The 19,037-nt window shown below is 40.2% G+C and overlaps 2 protein-coding genes across 2 annotated transcripts; both read right to left on the bottom strand.

Annotated features, from left to right (window-relative positions):
• Positions 1–803: 803 nt before the first annotated feature.
• LOC5505780 lies at positions 804–17,021 on the bottom strand. The gene is made up of 11 exons (XM_048734370.1): positions 15,169–17,021; positions 13,042–14,018; positions 12,450–12,553; positions 11,222–11,535; positions 10,546–10,763; positions 7,746–8,002; positions 7,417–7,637; positions 7,072–7,195; positions 4,160–4,325; positions 3,787–4,078; positions 804–2,221 (listed from the first exon to the last, which is right to left on the bottom strand). The coding sequence occupies exons 1-11, from the start codon at positions 16,781–16,783 to the stop codon at positions 1,881–1,883; spliced, it is 4,629 nt and encodes a 1,542-aa protein (XP_048590327.1). The 5' UTR covers positions 16,784–17,021; the 3' UTR covers positions 804–1,880.
• Positions 17,022–17,135: 114 nt separating this feature from the next.
• On the bottom strand, positions 17,136–18,839 carry LOC5505779 (melatonin receptor type 1B-B). Its single transcript, XM_001626471.3, has one exon. The coding sequence runs from the start codon at positions 18,647–18,649 to the stop codon at positions 17,633–17,635; it is 1,017 nt and encodes a 338-aa protein (XP_001626521.2). The 5' UTR covers positions 18,650–18,839; the 3' UTR covers positions 17,136–17,632.
• Between the last annotated feature and the right edge of the window lie 198 nt (positions 18,840–19,037).

Genomic DNA, 19,037 nt, shown 5'->3' with positions numbered 1-19,037 from the left:
TCATCATCATCATCGATCATCACCATTACCATTACTACATCACTACCACCATCGGGTCACCATCCGTTCACCATCCGTTATCTTCGTTGTGATAACAAATGTAATATCATGATCACCTCGGATTCTTTTGTTTTCTGAGGGACGATTACTAGCGAAATTCCCTCGAAAACAATAGATGGTTTTAAATTTCCCTCGTGCATTAATAATAATGGAAATTTAGAAAGAGACAAAGGATTTTTTTTTGTTTTCTGAATTTCCCCTTTACATCAGTGCACGAGAGAAATTTAGAACCAAGATGCTTGTCTACTTATTTCCACCAGGGAAATAGAAGGCAGCTCCCTGGTTAGCCCAGGAATAGACCCTGCGCCAAGAGACCAGATTATCTGATCTCGTGATACGTAAACAACATTAGACGAGATCCATGTGGGATGATTGCTTTACGCATGCGTGCTAATGACGTCAAAGAACTAATCTGTAGATATGTAGAGCAACTATGTAAATCAACTATGTTTGATGTGAGAATTGCTCGTGGAAATGTGGTGGTCTCTAGAGAGATAAGAACAATGCGTATGCAATGCCCTGATCAGTTGAACCGTGTTTGCTCATCCAACCTAATACTACTCGTGGTTGCGAGTTTATTTCCTCGGTGATCATGGTATTACAAAGTTATAGCATGGCACGATGAGGGGCGATCCCAGTCTGCGGGGACATTTAATCACTAAATTCCCCTCGTGCCATGCTATAACTTATAATAATCTTTTTCACCTGCTTTTCTGTTTTTCTAAAACTAAGCCAAGCACCCATTTTTTTTTTCTTTTGAAGAACCATTTTATTGAAAATGCTATAAAAATACAATTATATACATTACCTTCTAAAAACATCATACTGAAATTTTAATCGCAAATGATGTCATATATTTACATAGAATTAATAATTGTTTAATAAATTTATCAGCAGCTGTTTATTTTTGAAAAAAAAAGCTTTTATACAGTAAAATATATATTTACAATTAGTAAAACATGGACAGTCCATCTACCCAATAGATGATTGTTATCACCATTCTATGAATAGTGATAACTGTTAAAATGCCATGCGATGCGCAACGACCTTTTAGTGAAGTGTAACAGCTTTCTATTCGGGTTCTATCACCAGATGTAACAGCTAATTTTTGGTTAGACCAACTATGACCACTATGACCACTTGGCTGGGGAGGTGCCGGTTTTTACTTCTTCGCTGTTTCATACTGAAGACTTTACAAGGTGTTGACAAGATGTGTATAAGATGTGTTTCTCTGTCTGTTTCTCATTCTATGTGTGATGTTCCCTTGTGTGTCTCGTCTGCCTCTATGTTCACATGTGTTTTTTTTTTGTATAACCGTGTATCCCTTTTTATATGCTCCTAAGGCGGCATCCCTTAGTTAATCCGACACTGACAGCCATGGGAAGCTTTTAGGCAATTTCTGATAAGGGCTTAGCCAATGGGAGTCCGAGGAACTACCCCCCATGGGTGTTTCGGTTTGTTACCCTTGGGCTACCGTGACTTGAGTAATGTTTAAATGGTTGCTACTGACTACGGAGGTAACACATTACATGCTTGCCGTGCTAGTGCGCATGGCAAGATACACACGCGATTACTTTGATTGACAGCATTCCAATCATTTTTGCACTCAAAATCTTAAAACGTGCTAAAACCTAATTCCGCCGACGGCTAGTCTGAATCCTTTTGTTTTAAAAACAAAACATGTTGTTAACTGGAAGGACGGCGTCTAATTAAAATAAGATATTTAGTTGTCAAAAATGACGTTCATCTCAATTGTGTTATTTCCCTCCGTGACAGAAGCATACCAGTGTCCTGATAACCCTCAAGGAAGACGAAAGACGTCAAGCAAGCGAGAAGTTAACCTCTTGTTCAAGTTGGTGTTCTTCTACAAGCTTCGCTAATGCTTTCGATGCCTCGGTGCAACGCCCTTTTCGCAGGACGCAAAATACATTTTTCAAAGTTGCTTGACTCCCTTGCTCGCGCTGCCAGTGTAGCAGCATCTGGTAGCATTTCTCAACAACATTTTTGTAATCTTCATGAATCTGCTCGAGTACAGCATCTCCCAGTTGGAGTTTGCGGCCGATAGATTTCCAGCTTGAAGTCAGGTTTTCCGCTACACACTGAAAGATCTTCTCTATTCCTATTGGATGGTCCTTCAGAGCCCCCTCGTATTCACGCTTGCCTGGAACCAAAAAGCATCTTGAAGTAGCCTGCGTAGCAAGCGTTTTTTTTTGCAGCGCAAAGAAACGCCACAAAGGCGTTTCTTTGCGCTGGAAAATTGCAAAAATGGCGTTTCTTTGCGCTGGAAAAAACGCTTACTACGCAGGCAAATTTCGAAGGTAGAATTACCTTTGACATCCTCGGAAACCTAGGTAATTTTCTGTATTACTGTTTCACTTACGAAAGGGAAAACAGGAAAGGTAAGACAAAAAGACATTGGGGTTTCCGGGAATGTACTTTATAAATCTAATAATACATATTAATAAAACGATTTTTTTCGGGGTCCAGTATCCATCAAATCGCGCGCTCTGATTGGCTCTCGTGAGGTCCGGTATCCTACGATCCGGACCCCGCGATACCGGCCCGCCCACCTCCAAAGCTCGAAATAGTGAGTTGATTTGTAAAATGCCCATCGGAAACTGGCTTTTTACGACCGAGGTTCTAGATCTTCACCACTAAAACAGCATTTTATTTGTCATTTTATCTAGAATCATTGACTTAATGTAAAATCGGCTTCAAACTCCCTGTGTTTTGACAATTTCCCGCCGTAATAATTTTGTAACGCGCGCGACAATTTCAAGTTTGTTGAAATTTTATTTGGGATAGAAAAATCATCAAATCGACTCTTCATATGGAAAAAAAATCACTCTAGGAATTTATCTGCAAAACCAGCATAACGTATCTCATTCAAGAGAAGTTCTTTAGTGAATATGCAATCAATTCGAGTAAAAGAACGACGTATCAATTTGGACTAAATTGTTGGTCAAAATTCAGAGAATGTCATCATTGGAGGTTCAGTGTTTCGGGAGGATTAAAAGCGTTGTGTGGAAATACAAAGTGGAGTTTATTGAATGATCATGAGCGAACAAAATCGAACATCGACGAAAGTCAAAGGCGAAACATAGCCTCGTGCAACCGTAAGCCCGTAAGGGAAACAAAGTTGGAAATTCTATTGAGGACCGGCCTCGGTCAGTATTTTCAAGCCCTCGGTCACGGTATTTCACGATACGGACCTCCCAGCTGGTAAATAACATATATAGCATTATGATGTGAGAGGAACTTAATTTAAAATAATCTGATTTACCTACAAAGGGATTAAAGTAAGATCAGAATTATAGAATGATGAGAACGTTAGAGGGATTACTTCATCTGACAGCTACAGTAAGACACATAGCTTGATGAAAAAGATACTAAAAGAACTAACAATAAATGCTGAATACAAAGTTATAAAGAAAACTACTTCATGGTACGTATTACATCTAATCAGAACCATAGAACTATTAATTAGAAAAACATTTTTATATCAAGCATTAAACCAAAATCATAGAATGATAAAAGTGGTTTTACTTCATATTCAAAATTACTTTATAATCAAAGTAGGTCATAGTTTGATGAATAGAGGAGCTTCTATGATCTCCTTTGCCTGGCCTAATCATAGAAGGATTGATTGGTCGTGAGAGGGACTATTTCATTCTTAAAAACTCTTGATCAGAATTATAGCATGATATCTCTTTTATCACAGTTTACCTTTAATAAGTCGCTGAGCGATGTCTTTTCCATGATCAGCTAGACAACCATCTTGCAAGCCCTTGACCATCGCGTCAAAGCATTTAGCGGCCCTATCCTCATCATATGTGCTAAGCTCAGTAAAGAACTCACGTCCGCCCTCCTTCCACCAAGTGTCCTTGTAACGTTTATATATGTCATCCTCCAACTTCAAGTGAGAAAGCATGTGGATCCACACACCGCCCAGGTCCTGCTTGACAAGGTACTCGTCTATAGATGTACCGAAATACTCCGCGTAATAAACCTCCTCAGACTGTGAGCAGAAAAGGTATGTTATAAAGAGCACGAAAAAAAGCACAAAGTTTGACACCAGTTGTGCACTAGACTCACGTACTTTATAACTAATGAGCTTCTCTGGGAACCATAAACAGAACAAGGGTTCAGTTTGTGTAACGCCAGGGTCTGAACGGTAGCCCAAGAGACAGGGAGGGCCAACCTCACCGGTTTGCGCATGTTCAACAGCAATCGACTTGGTGGATGAGTAATCACCAGCTAGGAACCTATCGGTCAAACGAAAAATAGTTCAAACAAAACGTTATCCACGTCGACATTGGCAGTAGTACTTTTGTGAACATCTTACGTTAAACACATCGACATTGACAATACTCTTATAAGCATCTTACGTTAAACACGTCGACATTGACAATATCCTTATAACCATCTCACGTAAAACACGTCGACATTGACAATACTCTTATGAGCATCTTACGTTAAACACATCGACATTGACAATATCCTTATAACCATCTCACGTAAAACACGTCGACATTGACAATACTCTTATGAGCATCTTACGTTAAACACATCGACATTGACAATACTCTTATAAGCATCTTACGTTAAACACGTCGACATTGACAATATCCTTATAACCATCTCACGTTAAACACGTCGACATTGACAATACTCTTATGAGCATTTTACGTTAAACATGTCGACATTGACAATACTCTTATGAGCATCTTACGTTAAACACGTCGCCATTGACAGTACTCTTATGAACATCTTACGTTAAACATATCGACATTGACAATAACCTTATAACCATCTTACGTTAAACACATCGACATTGACAATACTCTTATGAGCATCTTACGTTAAACACGTCGACATTGACAATATCCTCATAACCATCTCACGTAAAACACGTCGACATTGACAATATCCTTATAACCATCTCACGTTAAACACGTCGACATTGACAATACTCTTATGAGCATCTTACGTTAAACACGTCGACATTGACAATACTCTTATTAACATCTTACGTTAAACACATCGACATTGACAATACTCTTATTAACATCTTACGTTAAACACGTCGACATTGACAATATCCTTATAACCATCTCACGTTAAACACGTCGACATTGACAATATCCTTATAACCATCTCACGTTAAACACGTCGACATTGACAATACTCTTATGAGCATCTTACGTTAAACACGTCGACATTGACAATACTCTTATTAACATCTTACGTTAAACACGTCGACATTGACAATACTCTTATTAACATCATACGTTAAACACGTCGACATTGACAATACTCTTATTAACATCTTACGTTAAACACATCGACATTGACAATACTCTTATGAGCATCTTACGTTAAACACATCGATATTGACAATACTCTTATGAGAATCTTACGTTAAACACGTCGCCATTAACAATACTCTTATGAGCATCTTACGTTAAACACGTCGCCATTGACAATACTCTTATGAGCATCTTACGTTAAACACATCGACATTGACAATACTCTTATAAGCATCTTACGTTAAACAGGTCGACATTGACAATACTCTTATGAGCATCTTACGTTAAACACATCGATATTGATAATACTCTTATGAGAATCTTACGTTAAACACGTCGCCATTGACAATACTCTTATGAGCATCTTACGTTAAACACATCGACATTGACAATACTCTTATAAGCATTTTACGTTAAACAGGTCGACATTGACAATGCTCTTATGAGAATCTTACGTTAAACAGGTCGACATTGACAATACTCTTATGAGCATCTTACGTTAAACACATCGATATTGATAATACTCTTATGAGAATCTTACGTTAAACACGTCGCCATTGACAATACTCTTATGAGCATCTTACGTTAAACACATCGATATTGATAATACTCTTATGAGAATCTTACGTTAAACACGTCGCCATTGACAATACTCTTATGAGCATCTTACGTTAAACACATCGACATTGACAATACTCTTATAAGCATTTTACGTTAAACACGTCGCCATTGACAATGCTCTTATGAGAATCTTACGTTAAACAGGTCGACATTGACAATACTCTTATGAGCATATTACGTTAAACACGTCGCCATTGACAATACTCTTATGAGCATCTTACGTTAAACACATCGACATTGACAATACTCTTATAAGCATCTTACGTTAAACAGGTCGACATTGACAATACTCTTATGAGCATCTTACGTTAAACACATCGACATTGACAATACTCTTATGAGAATCTTACGTTAAACACGTCGCCATTGACAATACTCTTATGAGAATCTTACGTTAAACACGTCGCCATTGACAATGCTCTTATGAGAATCTTACGTTAAACACGTCGCCATTGACAATACTCTTATGAGAATCTTACGTTAAACACGTCGCCATTGACAATACTCTTATGAGCATCTTACGTTAAACACATCGACATTGACAATACTCTTATAAGCATTTTACGTTAAACAGGTCGACATTGACAATACTCTTATGAGCATCTGACGTTAAACACGTCGACATTGACAATACTCTTATAAGCATCTGTCATTAAACACATCGATATTGACAATACTCTTATGAGCATCTGACGTTAAACACATCGATATTGATAATACTCTTATGAGAATCTTACGTTAAACAGGTCGACATTGACAATACTCTTATAAGCATCTTACGTTAAACACGTCGCCATTGACAATACTCTTATAAGCATCTTACGTTAAACACGTCGCCATTGACAATACTCTTATGAGCATCTGACGTTAAACAGGTCGACATTGACAATACTCTTATGAGCATCTTACGTTAAACACGTCGACATTGACAATACTCTTATAAGCATCTGTCATTAAACACATCGATATTGACAATACTCTTATGAGCATCTGACGTTAAACACGTCGAAACTGACAATACTCTTATGAGCATCTTACGTTAAACACGTCGGCGTTTGTGATACTTTTATAATCATCTTACGTTAAACACGTCGACTTCTTAACTTCTTGGGCAGAACACTCACGCAGGCCTCCTGCGAGCTTGGGGTAGAGTTTGTCCCCTGCTCTAATGTCAGCAAATGTTTCTTCGTCGAGTAATTGACCATCTACAATCGGTAATTGCGGTGTTAACATTTCATCTGCATCAAACCACGTTAAACACTCCCACGTCATTATCTGAACTACTAATTAATTTATCTCTTAGCTTTATGACCTTACACATGAGCTTATATGCCTGTACAATGTTTATCGGACCTAATTTATTTACATCCTCCCCACATGGAGTGTCCATAACGCCGAGATGCCGTAATAACATCAAGACTCCCACCTCTTTCATTTTCCTCGCGGACAGCATTCTGTCTATGGTGCGCCACGCAAACGAGCTTCACACGAAACGAGCGGTAGCTCTCTTGAAGCTCTCCCGTGTGATATGCGGCAACATATGCGGCAAGAAGTGGACTCCGCGCGAGGAAGGACAACATAGACTGCGCATGCGTGTAAAGTGAGTCCATCACGACCTCACTGGCGCCCACCACCCAAGGCCATAGTCTACAAGCAGAGAAACAAGTAAAGAATGGACAGACAATAGAAAAAGAGATTGACGGGTAAAATAAAACGTATGTTATCTTTTAAGACTAATTGCATTAATATATTTACCCTGAAAAGTGTCGGACTTTGTATTCAATGTAGCCTTCACTTGCAACGCCAACTTCTGAAGTTATGTCTTCCCACTCGCCCCTACCCCTCTTCCCACAGAGCAATCTAACCGAGACTGCAGGCCTGCTAGGGGAGGGGTGGGGGAATCTAACAGTAACCGGTTTGGAGAAGGTTTGACCTTCGAATCCATCAATAAATAATATTGGACAGGGAATGAAGCCTTTCGTTTCTGGAGCATCTTTGGGCATCAGGTGAACCTATATGAATACAGCATTCAAGTTAAAAAAAGTTAACCACGCCGCCACTTTACGCTCCCACAGAATGCCGAGTTAGACCACAGGTAGCCCAGGCAATGGTTGCTTGTTCGTAGCTCGGAATTCGGTTGTTTTGAGAGGGGACGAGTAAAGCGTTTTTTTGTGAAATGTTGTCAATAAAATTGCCTTAGAACTTAAAACATGCCTTGTGGCTGTAAAATTCACGTGTAATACACGATTTGGGTTTTTTTTAAACGGAATTTATGACTTCTCTCCCCCTACTAAGGAAAGAAACAAGGTTGGAGGCGCCGTTTTCGGTAGCACTCAAATACCGTCGAAATTCGAGAGGAAAAACAACAAACAAAATATTTTTATCTCGCAGACCTATGCCAGGGTACACTTACATTCGATATGTGGCAAAACATCCGAGCTAAACTATTTTCCCTGGCCGCTAGCCGTATTTTAAAACGAGAAAGAAGCCACAAGCATCCTTGACCGACGCCGTTGGACGATTAATTACGCTTGATCGCGCTGGGAAGGAGCACAGGTAGCCCAGGCAATGGTTGCTTGTTCGTAGCTCGGAACTCGGGTGATCTAAGAGGGGACGAGTAAAGCGTTTTTTGTAGAATGTTGTCAATAAAATTAAGGCATGTTCTAGTTTTAAGGCAATTTTATTGACAACATTCTACAAAAAACGCTTTACTCGTCCCCTCTTAGATCACCCGAGTTCCGAGCTACGAACAAGCAACCATTGCCTGGGCTACCTGTGCTCCTTCCCAGCGCGATCAAGCGTAATTAATCGTCCAACGGCGTCGGTCAAGGATGCTTGTGGCTTCTTTCTCGTTTTAAAATACGGCTAGCGGCCAGGGAAAATAGTTTAGCTCAGATGTTTTGCCACATATCGAATGTAAGTGTACCCTGGCATAGGTCTGCGAGATAAAAATATTTTGTTTGTTGTTTTTTCCTCTCGAATTTCGACGGTATTTGAGTGCTACCGAAAACGGCGCCTCCAACCTTGTTTCTTTCCTTAGTAGGGGGAGAGAAGTCATAAATTCCGTTAAGAAAACCCCCCTAAATCGTGTATTACACGTGAATTTGACAACAACAACGCATCTTCTTAGTTTTAAGGCAATTTTATTGACAACATTTCACAGAAAAAACGCTTTACTCGTCCCCTCTCGTCCCCTCCCTGGCATAGGTCTGCGAGATAAAAATATTTTGTTTGTTGTTTTTTCCTCTCGAATTTCGACGGTATTTGAGTGCTACCGAAAACGGCGCCTCCAACCTTGTTTCTTTCCTTAGTAGGGGGAGAGAAGTCATAAATTCCGTTAAGAACCCCCCCCCCCAAAAAAAAAAATCGTGTATTACACGTGAATTTGACAACAACAAGGCATCTTCTTAGTTTAAGGCAATTTTATTGACAACATTTCACACAAAAAACGCTTTACTCGTCCCCTCTCAGCAGAACAGCCGAATTCCGAGCTAACAAACAAGCAACCGTTGCCTGGGTTACCTGTGGTTAGACAAAGAATATACTCCAATGGCTAATTCAAGCGATTGAGATAGTTGTAATCAAATTTCGTTAATAAAATATCAAACTCTTGGATAAGGATTCTCGCAAATAGACCGTTGTATTTTCACACGTAACAACGACAAAATTGATCGAGATTATTAGGCGACGCTTTGTTGCACGGGGTAAGTTCGGCTCCCCAAGGGTGTGTAACCGGAGAATGTTCGGGGAAACTGTTCGGGTAATTTTCGGTAAAATGTTCGGGTAAGTTCGGCTCCCCAAGGGTGTGCATGCGGAAAATGTTCGGGAAACTGTTCGGGTAATTTTCGGGAAAATGTTCGGGTAAGTTCGGCTCCCCAAGGGTGTGCATGCGGAAAATGTTCGGGAAACTGTTCGGGTAATTTTCGGGAAAATGTTCGGGTAAGTTCGGCTCCCCAAGGGTGTGCATGCGGAAAGTGTCAATGAGCAAATGGCAGCTCTACGACCGAAGGGTACCATGGGTTTCATTTAATCTCAGCTTTATTCAGGAAAATATTTATCAACCATACGATAATCCATAAAAGGCTATCAATGTATGGATCTGACATCGCAGTAGTTAATTTATAAACTTTATGTTTGCAAAGTTCCCATAAGCACCTTCGGTCTTGAAACTGTCACTCGCCATTCGCCGTTTGCACTGATAAAGTCTTTTGGATGAGGTTCGGGAATACTTAAAAAAAAAAAGACGTTTTCAGCCCCGCTCAGCGCGTCGCCCGGCTGATCACAAGGAGATGTAGCACCTGCGCATATCAGCAGACTGTATTCATCAGCGATGCTGGCGATGTTTGTACGTGGCTTTAGAAATCCTTAGGCCGAGTCCAGACGCCGTTCTTTTCATGTGCCGTTCCAAATGCAAATGCATGCAAATGAAGATGAAAGACCTCCTTTATTCGATTTTATTTCTTTGTTTCATTGCACCACAATCAGTCAAAAGGAAGGAAGGTAAATCTACTTCTAACTCATTGAATTCGTTAAATGTTATTATAATCATTCTTACCGTCATCTTGCCTTCACATTTCTTTTTAACGGCGTCTCTGGGGAAAAAAACTTGCACGTCTGCGCATGCGCGAGATTTGAATTCTCCACCTGATGGAGTTACGACCAACTCGTCTACGATCAGACGGTTGATGATAGCCACTGTGGCCGGCCGCCAGAGTTCGAACTGAATACATGGAGACACTAGCCATGGAGGGCGTGGCCCCAAGTTTGTGAGATCTGGATAGAGAGAGAGAGTCGAACTGAATACATGGAGAGACACCACACAAACTTGTTAAACCACAAAACGTGTTTTAATATTTACTTGCATTAGTCGGTAAAATTTCTAGAAAACCTTTTTTTAGCAGAGAATAATATTGCGTATTATTTTTGCATGTAATATTAAAATCGTAGTTATGATTGATACTAACCTATCAGTATCTTATGGCTTACGTAGTGCTCTGACATGCATGTGAATTTTCGATTCAATTAAATAGTAAATTGCAATCAAGAATTTCTTTCCCCCGCTCATCGGCTAGTTAAGGTCATGTCAACCGTTTCTTGCATCACCATTGGCTTTACTAGTTTACTTCCCGAAATTCTCAAGACAGCCAAGCTAGGGCGCGTCACACTGTAAAGCAAAGACTCGAAAAAATAAGCTCTTTACCTGCATTCATTTATTTTCCTCAAGGTCTTACCTTTATTTGACCTTACGTCATGCAGGACATCCAGGTCCTCCCAGTCCTTCAGATATTGCCTAGCAACTATCTCGTACCCAGGCTCCAAGGTCAAGACAGAGTGACGCAACGTTACATGAACAGATTTGCTTAGCACCAAGGAATTCGGGCCCAGCTCTACTATATTGCTGACAACAGACTCTCCGTTTTCAGAAGGGGTGAACTGGGGCGGGCGTATGACACACTCTATTTCCATAGATTGTGTAACAGCATCTGGCGGGAAGTTGAAAATGACTCCGAAACTCGGTAGATCCAATGTGCCTCCCTCTTTTGTTCTGACAAAGAGCGATAAAAGGTGAAAATTATGATAACAAAAAAAAGACATTCATTATACACACTCGCACTAAAATTGCTTTTAAATATAATTTCAGTCCTAGTATTTGTAAGCAAACTCCAATATCTGTCTGCCGATTTTGCCTTTTTAAATTAAAAATCTATTTGCGGTCGGTAGAATGATATTTACGGAGTCTTGCGGGAATTACAACTTAGACCATGTACGCACCCTTCAGGTTATTCAACTTTTGCACGGCGCACGCTGTTCTACGCATCATTTTCATTCGAAAATGACGCCATCGAGCGTGCGCGCGCAAGCAAAATTCTCCAATTTCAGACACAAAAAGAAAAGAAAAGAAAAAGTCCCTTTTTTGAATATTGCGCGAATAGAAGCCTGGGAACCCCTCTTTTTATTTTACTATTTTGTTAGGATCATTTTTCATTTTTGTAGAAAAGTTTTAAGAATTTTCAACGACAAGTTTTCGAGCTAATGACATAAAAAGCCTCTAAATGAGGCATCAAAGAGCCTAGAATTTTCACTGACTAGGCGCACAATTTGGCGTTTTTTCCAAGAATATCGTCAAGCCAGTGAGAAAATTTCAAATTCTGATGTTTTTTCTAGGTTTTAACAATCAAAACATTAACTTGCAAATGAACCAGATTGTGTCAGAAGTGAGCGGTTATATTGAAATTTTTCTGTTTCACAAAATATTATAGCGCCGTTAGGGCCCGGGAGTTGGCTGTTGTGTTTGTGTTTGTTGTTTTTGTTGTTGTTTTTGATGTGGTTGTTCTTGTGTTTGCCATTGTTTTTTTAACCATTCGTAATTGTTGTTTTTGCTGTTGCTGTTACTGTTGATTTGGTAATGGCTGTTGCCCCTGTTGTTGTTGTTTTGGTGTTGTTGTTGTTACGACTTACAGTTCCCAGACGGCTGTTTGTTCGTCCTGCTCCTCGGCTTGTTCCCCAAAATCTTCCGTGCTTTCGTCCGGACGGGAAGATTCGATCTTTGACTTGGCCAATATCTGTAAATAAACGTTACAAACAGATTATGATGTATCAGGAATGCATGATATGGTCAACTTACAATAGAGCTAGCAAATTCAAGAGTTATTAGCTTCTCGTATTTAATGGCATGGCATGTGAGCGGTCAGCTGTCCGTATCAGAGTCGGATTTAGGTGTGGGCCAAGCGGGCCCAGGCCCCCCTATGTTCAGATATTTTGCTTCAAAATAATAAGTGATATAAGGAAATCCACGGAAGAACATTGAAACCGCCCCCCCTTTCTTGAAACCCTTCCTTCGGGCCCCCCTTTTGGAGCTCCTGGATCCGCCCCTGGGTTGCGCGGTTATTTGTTCTTCCTGGTAGGGCTAAAAAATTGCGAAAATTAAATGTTCGCAAAACAAAGCTAATGGATTTTATAATTTTCTGAGTCACTACTTTGAATAAAAGTAATTGTTGACGGAAGGAATAACAAAACTTGCACATAAGCTTCCACATGTGACCACACCTACCTCCCGCTCTTCAATCTCACGAATCCTCCGCTCGTAGTCCCTCAATTTGTCAGTTTTCCTGAGCATCTTACACATTTGCGTAAGTCTGTCTATAATATAAGGCCACACCACGCTGTGGTTATTATGGGGCAATGTCTCCTCCACTCTGAATGCCTCCTCGTACGACTCAAGTGCTGCACCCTTGTCTTTACGCCACTCGTGAATAATACCAATGAGGTAAAGGATGCGAGCCGTTTCTGGGTGATCCCCTCGCTGCTCTTTTCTGCGATCATACGACCCTTGAGCGTATCTCAATGCGCCGTCGTAATCTTTCAGTGCTATTAACGTATTTGCTAGGTTACGATAATACGTTGGGGTATGTTCAGTTTCGCCCACACCAAGCTCCTCTTGTAAGGCGATAGCTTTTTCGTACCACTCTTTTGCCTTAGTGAAATACTCTTCTATCTTTTTCCTTGACCTTCGAAAAAAAATTTTTTTCTCTTCATTAGTGGCTTTGCGCTCATACACGGCAGCTATCTGGTTGTAGTATGTCGGCATTTCCCAGTGGTCATCGCTGCCGACAAGCCTTCGCTTCATTTCCAAAGCTTCTTGGTACATCCCAAGGGCCTTGTCTGGCTCGTTTATTGTCATCAGAGCGTTGCCAATCAGGTTGAGTGTCCTTGCCGTCTGTGTGTGATCTCCCAAATGTTGTCGCCGTATTTCTAGCGAGCGCTCCAAGTGCTGGATACCTGCTTCCGCAGCCTGGTCCGCCTTCTTGCCCTTTTCTCGCTCCGACTGAATCCAGTAAAGCCTTCCTTGGCAGTAGTAATACAAACCCAATACCGCATTAAACCTGTCAGTACCTTTGTCAGATTTGGCTACCTTTTTCAGGTCTGCCTTAGCCTTGTTAAGCACTTCCATGCCTTTATCGTGCCCCACCATGTCCACCTCTTGTATGCACTCCCAGCATCGCATCTGAGCACCGGACAGCCAGTGGCCTAGACCAATCAACAATGAAAAAAGGATAGATAGCCACCCTTAGTCTGTAAGGTTTATGCCGGGTTCCCTGTGCTTGTAGATAAACAGTTATAAGCATGGGGACTGGGTGGCATTCAAATGCAGTAAAAGAAATGGTCTATGTATAACCAACCACAGGACACCCAATAAGGATCCCTGGATGTCTAATGACTGGGCACGACTTTGGGCGGTAGGGGCACTCCACTCTCAACTATAGGGACCTCTGCCCTATACAGTAATAATGATATGAACAATAGTATGCACAACCTTAAGAAAAACTTGCATGCTTGAAACCAAAAAAGAAAAAAAAAGAAAGAATTAAAACAATTACCTGGTGAAATAAATTATATAGACAGGATCTGCAATAAGCGGGTTTCAGTTATTTTATTCGTGCTACCTGTACAAAAACCTCAAAATTACAACTATATCTAATCCATTTCCATCTGCCCGATGTGGGACAGAAAGCAATATTGCATTTATCTTTTTTAAGACCATATGGTAACTTTGTTATTACACATGATTTGACAGGTCCAAAAAACAAACTAAGCATTGAGTAAATATAGAATATATGAACCCCCTATTATTTTTCTCCCTAAGTATCCAATGACAACTTTTCCCCTGTTCAAAGACATGACACTGAGCAAATGTCACTTAAACATAAGAATATTTTTTTACTGAGGCAACTACTATGAACCCCCCTATACTTTTCCTCTCTAAGTATCCGATGATAACCTTTCCCCTGTTCAAAGACATGACACTGAGCAAATGCCACTTAAATCATAGAATAATTTTTACTGAGGCAACCACTATAAACCCCCCTATACCTTTTCTCTCTAAGTATCCAATGACAACTTTTCCCCTGTTCAAAGAAATGACACTGAGCAAATGCCACTTAAAACATAGAATATTTTTACTGATGTAACCACTATGAACCCCCCCCCCCTATACTTTTCCTCTCTAAGTACCCAATGATAACCTTTCCCCTGTTCAAAGACATGACACTGAGCAAATGCCACTTAAACATAGGATATTTTTACTGATGTAACCACTATGAACCCCCCTATACTTTTTCTCTTTAAGTATCCGATGACAACTTTTCCCCTGTTCAAAGACATGACACTAATGACTTACCCTCACTTTCCGCTAACTCTGCCCATTCATGGTAAAGTTTTTGTCTTTGTTCTGTGTCCTTTAGTGCCTCAAACAATGTTGATGTAAGTGCTGCTTCATAGTATTCATCAGCATAAATCAGAAATCTTCTCATGTCCCCCAAGTTATCCTTAAGTTTGGCAATATCAAGAGAAAACTCATAGTTTGGGCGGTCAGATTCCAACCTCTTATGGGCCTCAACAAAATCAGTCTCAAAAAGCTTTGCCAGCTTTTCAATCTTCTCAGTGAAAAACTTGAAGAAGTGTCTTTCTCCTGTGTTATATGCACTCTGGTATTGGGGACTTTTGCTCAGGTGTATGTCTACAAACTCATGAAAAATGGCATGCATGTCAAATGTTCGCTCTATTGACTTATCATCAGCATCCTTGACAGTTAGCAGTTTATGATGTGCTAAGATTTCCAGGTCAATGTTAACATCAGTTAGAGAGTGTGACTCTGTTATCACTTGAGCCATTGAGACAGTGAATGACTTTCTAAATAAGGCAACCTTGATTGCAATCTCTTTTAGGTGAGTTGTTGGCAAAGACTCAAAAATCAAATTTATGCCAGTAAATTGCTCAGGAATATCATTCTGTGAAAGCTGAATGGTAACTCGTCGAATAATTTCCTTAGGTTCGACACCCTCTCTTATAACTTGTGCAATGCCTTCCACAAGATATGTGTTGTTTTTACATAACTCAGAAATTTCAGTTAGTGCATCCATCTCGTCTTCTGCTTTCTGAATGGGATACCTGCTTCGTTCAATCATGAAACTCTTGGAGGTCTCAGTGTCCCATTTCTCCACAACTTTTTCAGAGAATCCACTCCTTCTAAGTGATTGCTCCTCCACATTTGCCCTGGATGTTAGTATGATTTTGAGGGAGCCTGACTTTGCTGGGGGGGAGTCAAGCAAAGATTTGATGAGACTTATAAATTCATTCTGGGTCTCCTGTTCAGTCTCAGTCTCTTTTCCTAGAAGTTGTTCCACATTGTCTATCAAGAGAAATGCTGGCGTTGGTAGTGTTTTCAGGTGATGGTAAAGTCTGCTAACGTCCCTGTCCCACGATACAAGTCCAAAGCACTCAAGAAGCTGGGAAACCACGATTTTAAACTCCCTGGTCTCCCTTAAATCAACACGTTTTAGTTCGAATCCTTCATTACTCTTGCAAAAACTTTTAGCGACTTCTTGAGCTAAGGTGGTTTTACCGACCCCAGAGTCGCCAAACAAATTAACTGCTCGAATCATTTTGTTATTGAGTCTTTTATTTATGTCTTCCACCTCTTTCTCTCTGCCGAATATCTGAAGTTTCTCCTTAGGAGGAGCTTTTGTTCTATAGTCAGCCATTTCTGCATCTGCCTCAGCGTTGTTTGACTTTTCCACAAGACATTCTAAAAATTTGAAATCACCTTTATCGAAAAAGCCATGCTCTTCTTGCTGTTTTAATATCGGATAAATATCGCTCTCTTCTGATAAAAGCTTGTATTTATCACCAAAACGTTTTCTCGTAACCGAGATGAAGTTTTGCTTGTCTATCTTGCTTGAAAGATTTCGCAGAAAGAGATCGAAGCCCCCCGACCCCAAGCTCGTAGTCGCCATCTTGGATGCAGGGCAACAGATGGTACGTTCCAGTGATTGCGTTATGTCTGGTGGTTTCAGACGTGACGTCACCGTGGAAAGTCACACGAGAGAGATTTTCATTCTGTTTGAAGCAAGAGAACATGATATATCATGGTCTCTTGGTTTGAAGTCAAATATATATATAGTGTCAGTAGTGTTTTTTTTCTTTTGCTAAAGAATAAAGTTGCTAGAAAGTGAATTAAATTTGTCTCTCACTTTATTTCTTTATTTTAAAAACGTTATCGCAAAAAGTAAATGCAATTCCACGGACTCATCGTTCGAAATTTGTCTATATAGCTCGAAAACGCACCACAAAACATGAGTCTTTTTCTATAGTATATAAGATTCATTTTAATTGAGCTGTTTTTTTCTTTTTATAAAATAATGTATTTGCATAAATGCATACGCTTTGCTCTCGTCCACCATAACGTGGTATATTGACACACGATAAAAATGCATTAAATTCCCTATCAGAAATATTTATTAATAATTCATCTGGGTGTTGATACTATCAGATTTTATGCTTGGGCGTGCCCACTTGGAGTACACTGGTACTCCGATAATTCTAGCTAACAGCAAAATCGTTCTTATTTTACATCTCTTTTTGTAACAGCAATATCTTCTCTAAATATTCTATTATATATGTCCCGGGGCGTTGTTGTCTTGTTTTCTATAGCTTTTATCTAAATCCTCCGTTTCTAAATTAAATTTTTGTTCTTATAACAATATTTAATATTTAATACAATGTTTTAATTTTTTTCATAATTAAGTCAGACATGCCGACAATTTTAATTGATTTGTCAGGTAATATCTCCCGCGGAACTTGCTTCAGTTGCGAAGCTCTCTCCTTGTGGCGAGCCGTTTTCTACTTCCACGGCAAAACATCAATCCAAACATTTCCCTGCGAACTTGTTTGTTCATTCCTCCATACAGACATGGATTTAGCAAACAGGAGCCATATCCCAAATACATGTAGAGTAAATAAACTTGACGAGGAAGCCATTCAACTGTCGTGGTATCGATTATGTCAATTATCGCACAGGGAACCCAGCACGCGGCGAAGCCCAAAATAATGGCGAGAACTATTCGCGATAGTTTATCCTCTTCTCTTAGTAGGACAGAGCTGGAGTCAAGCACGCCTCTGCTTGACTCAAACTCTCTGCGGTGACTCCGGATTGTCTGGATAACGCGTAAATAACACACAGAGATAACTAGGAAAGGCACAACGATAAAAATGGCAGCAAATATAATCGTGTATTGACGACTCTGAGACAAGTTTCGAAATGTCACGACACAAATCGCTTTTCCGGGGTGAAATATGAAATACGAGGTCAAGAAAAACACCAACGCGGCCATAGCAGCTGCAGATACAACACTCACGCCTAGAATCATCACTAGGGTGGCTCGCTTGCTAAAAATCCTCCTGTAAAGCTCCGGTCGCACCACGCTGAGGTTTCGGTTGATAGCAGTCAACATAATCACTTGCACAGAGTGAAACACGAGAAGGTGGATTGTGAAACCCTGAATCTGACATGTCACCCTACCATACATCCACTCACCAGTTATGAGAGTCCCTTCGGATAGAGGCATTGCAACCGCTGCCATCAAAATATCACACGCGGCCAGAGAAACAATGAACATATTAGTGACGGTCCGTAGAGAAGGCTTTCTGTAGACTGCGGCACATATTAGAATATTCCCAGCTAGTGCGAGGAAGCTGATCACAAATAAAATCCCCGACTCTACTACGATCAGCCAAACAGACCTCTTATGAAGCGTGTTGGCCAACACTATGTTTTGCGTACCGTTTGCTGTGAGCATTTCCAATGATTTAGTGTTCATCATAGCAATATTTGTGTGCTTTCATGATAGAAGCAGCTCGTTATGATAATAACGCTGTCTGGTGGTAGATTATATTTGACGGATCATTGGCTTGTGGATCAAAGCGTCATACACTCCTAGCCCCTCCCCCCTAGTGCTTTCTAGCCCTCTTCATACCACAGGGATACCAGAACGAAAGGGGCTGCAATAGAATTTTACCTGCAAAATATAGCAATTCCTTTTAAATTGATCCTCGAAATAACATTTGGAAGACTTGATAATGGGTAAAATAAGCTTTGATAAGCTAAGAGATAACCACTGTATTTAACCACTGAAATAAAGAAGTAGAAATGTTTAAGTAGTTAAGTATTTATTTCCAAAAAAAAAGTAAACTACTGTTAAATTGACCACA

This window comes from Nematostella vectensis, chromosome 11 (genome assembly GCF_932526225.1).
Source record: "Nematostella vectensis chromosome 11, jaNemVect1.1, whole genome shotgun sequence".
Lineage (NCBI taxonomy): Eukaryota > Metazoa > Cnidaria > Anthozoa > Actiniaria > Edwardsiidae > Nematostella > Nematostella vectensis.
The sequence above is the reverse complement of the archived record's forward strand: the minus strand, read 5'-3'. Positions and strand labels throughout refer to the sequence as shown.

What these genes read in the sequence shown, in the direction of transcription:
- LOC5505780 (XM_048734370.1), bottom strand. Translation starts at nt 16,783, where the DNA reads ATGGCGACTACGAGCTTGGGGTCGGGGGGCTTCGATCTCTTTCTGCGA. An exon ending in AAAGTCCGACACTTTTCAGG is followed by an intron (nt 7,638 to 7,745) that starts GTAAATATATTA and finishes CTCTGCTTGTAG; the next exon opens with ACTATGGCCTTGGGTGGTGG. An exon ending in AGAAGCTCATTAGTTATAAA is followed by an intron (nt 4,079 to 4,159) that starts GTACGTGAGTCT and finishes TTCTGCTCACAG; the next exon opens with TCTGAGGAGGTTTATTACGC.
- LOC5505779 (XM_001626471.3), bottom strand. Translation starts at nt 18,649, where the DNA reads ATGATGAACACTAAATCATTGGAAATGCTCACAGCAAACGGTACGCAA.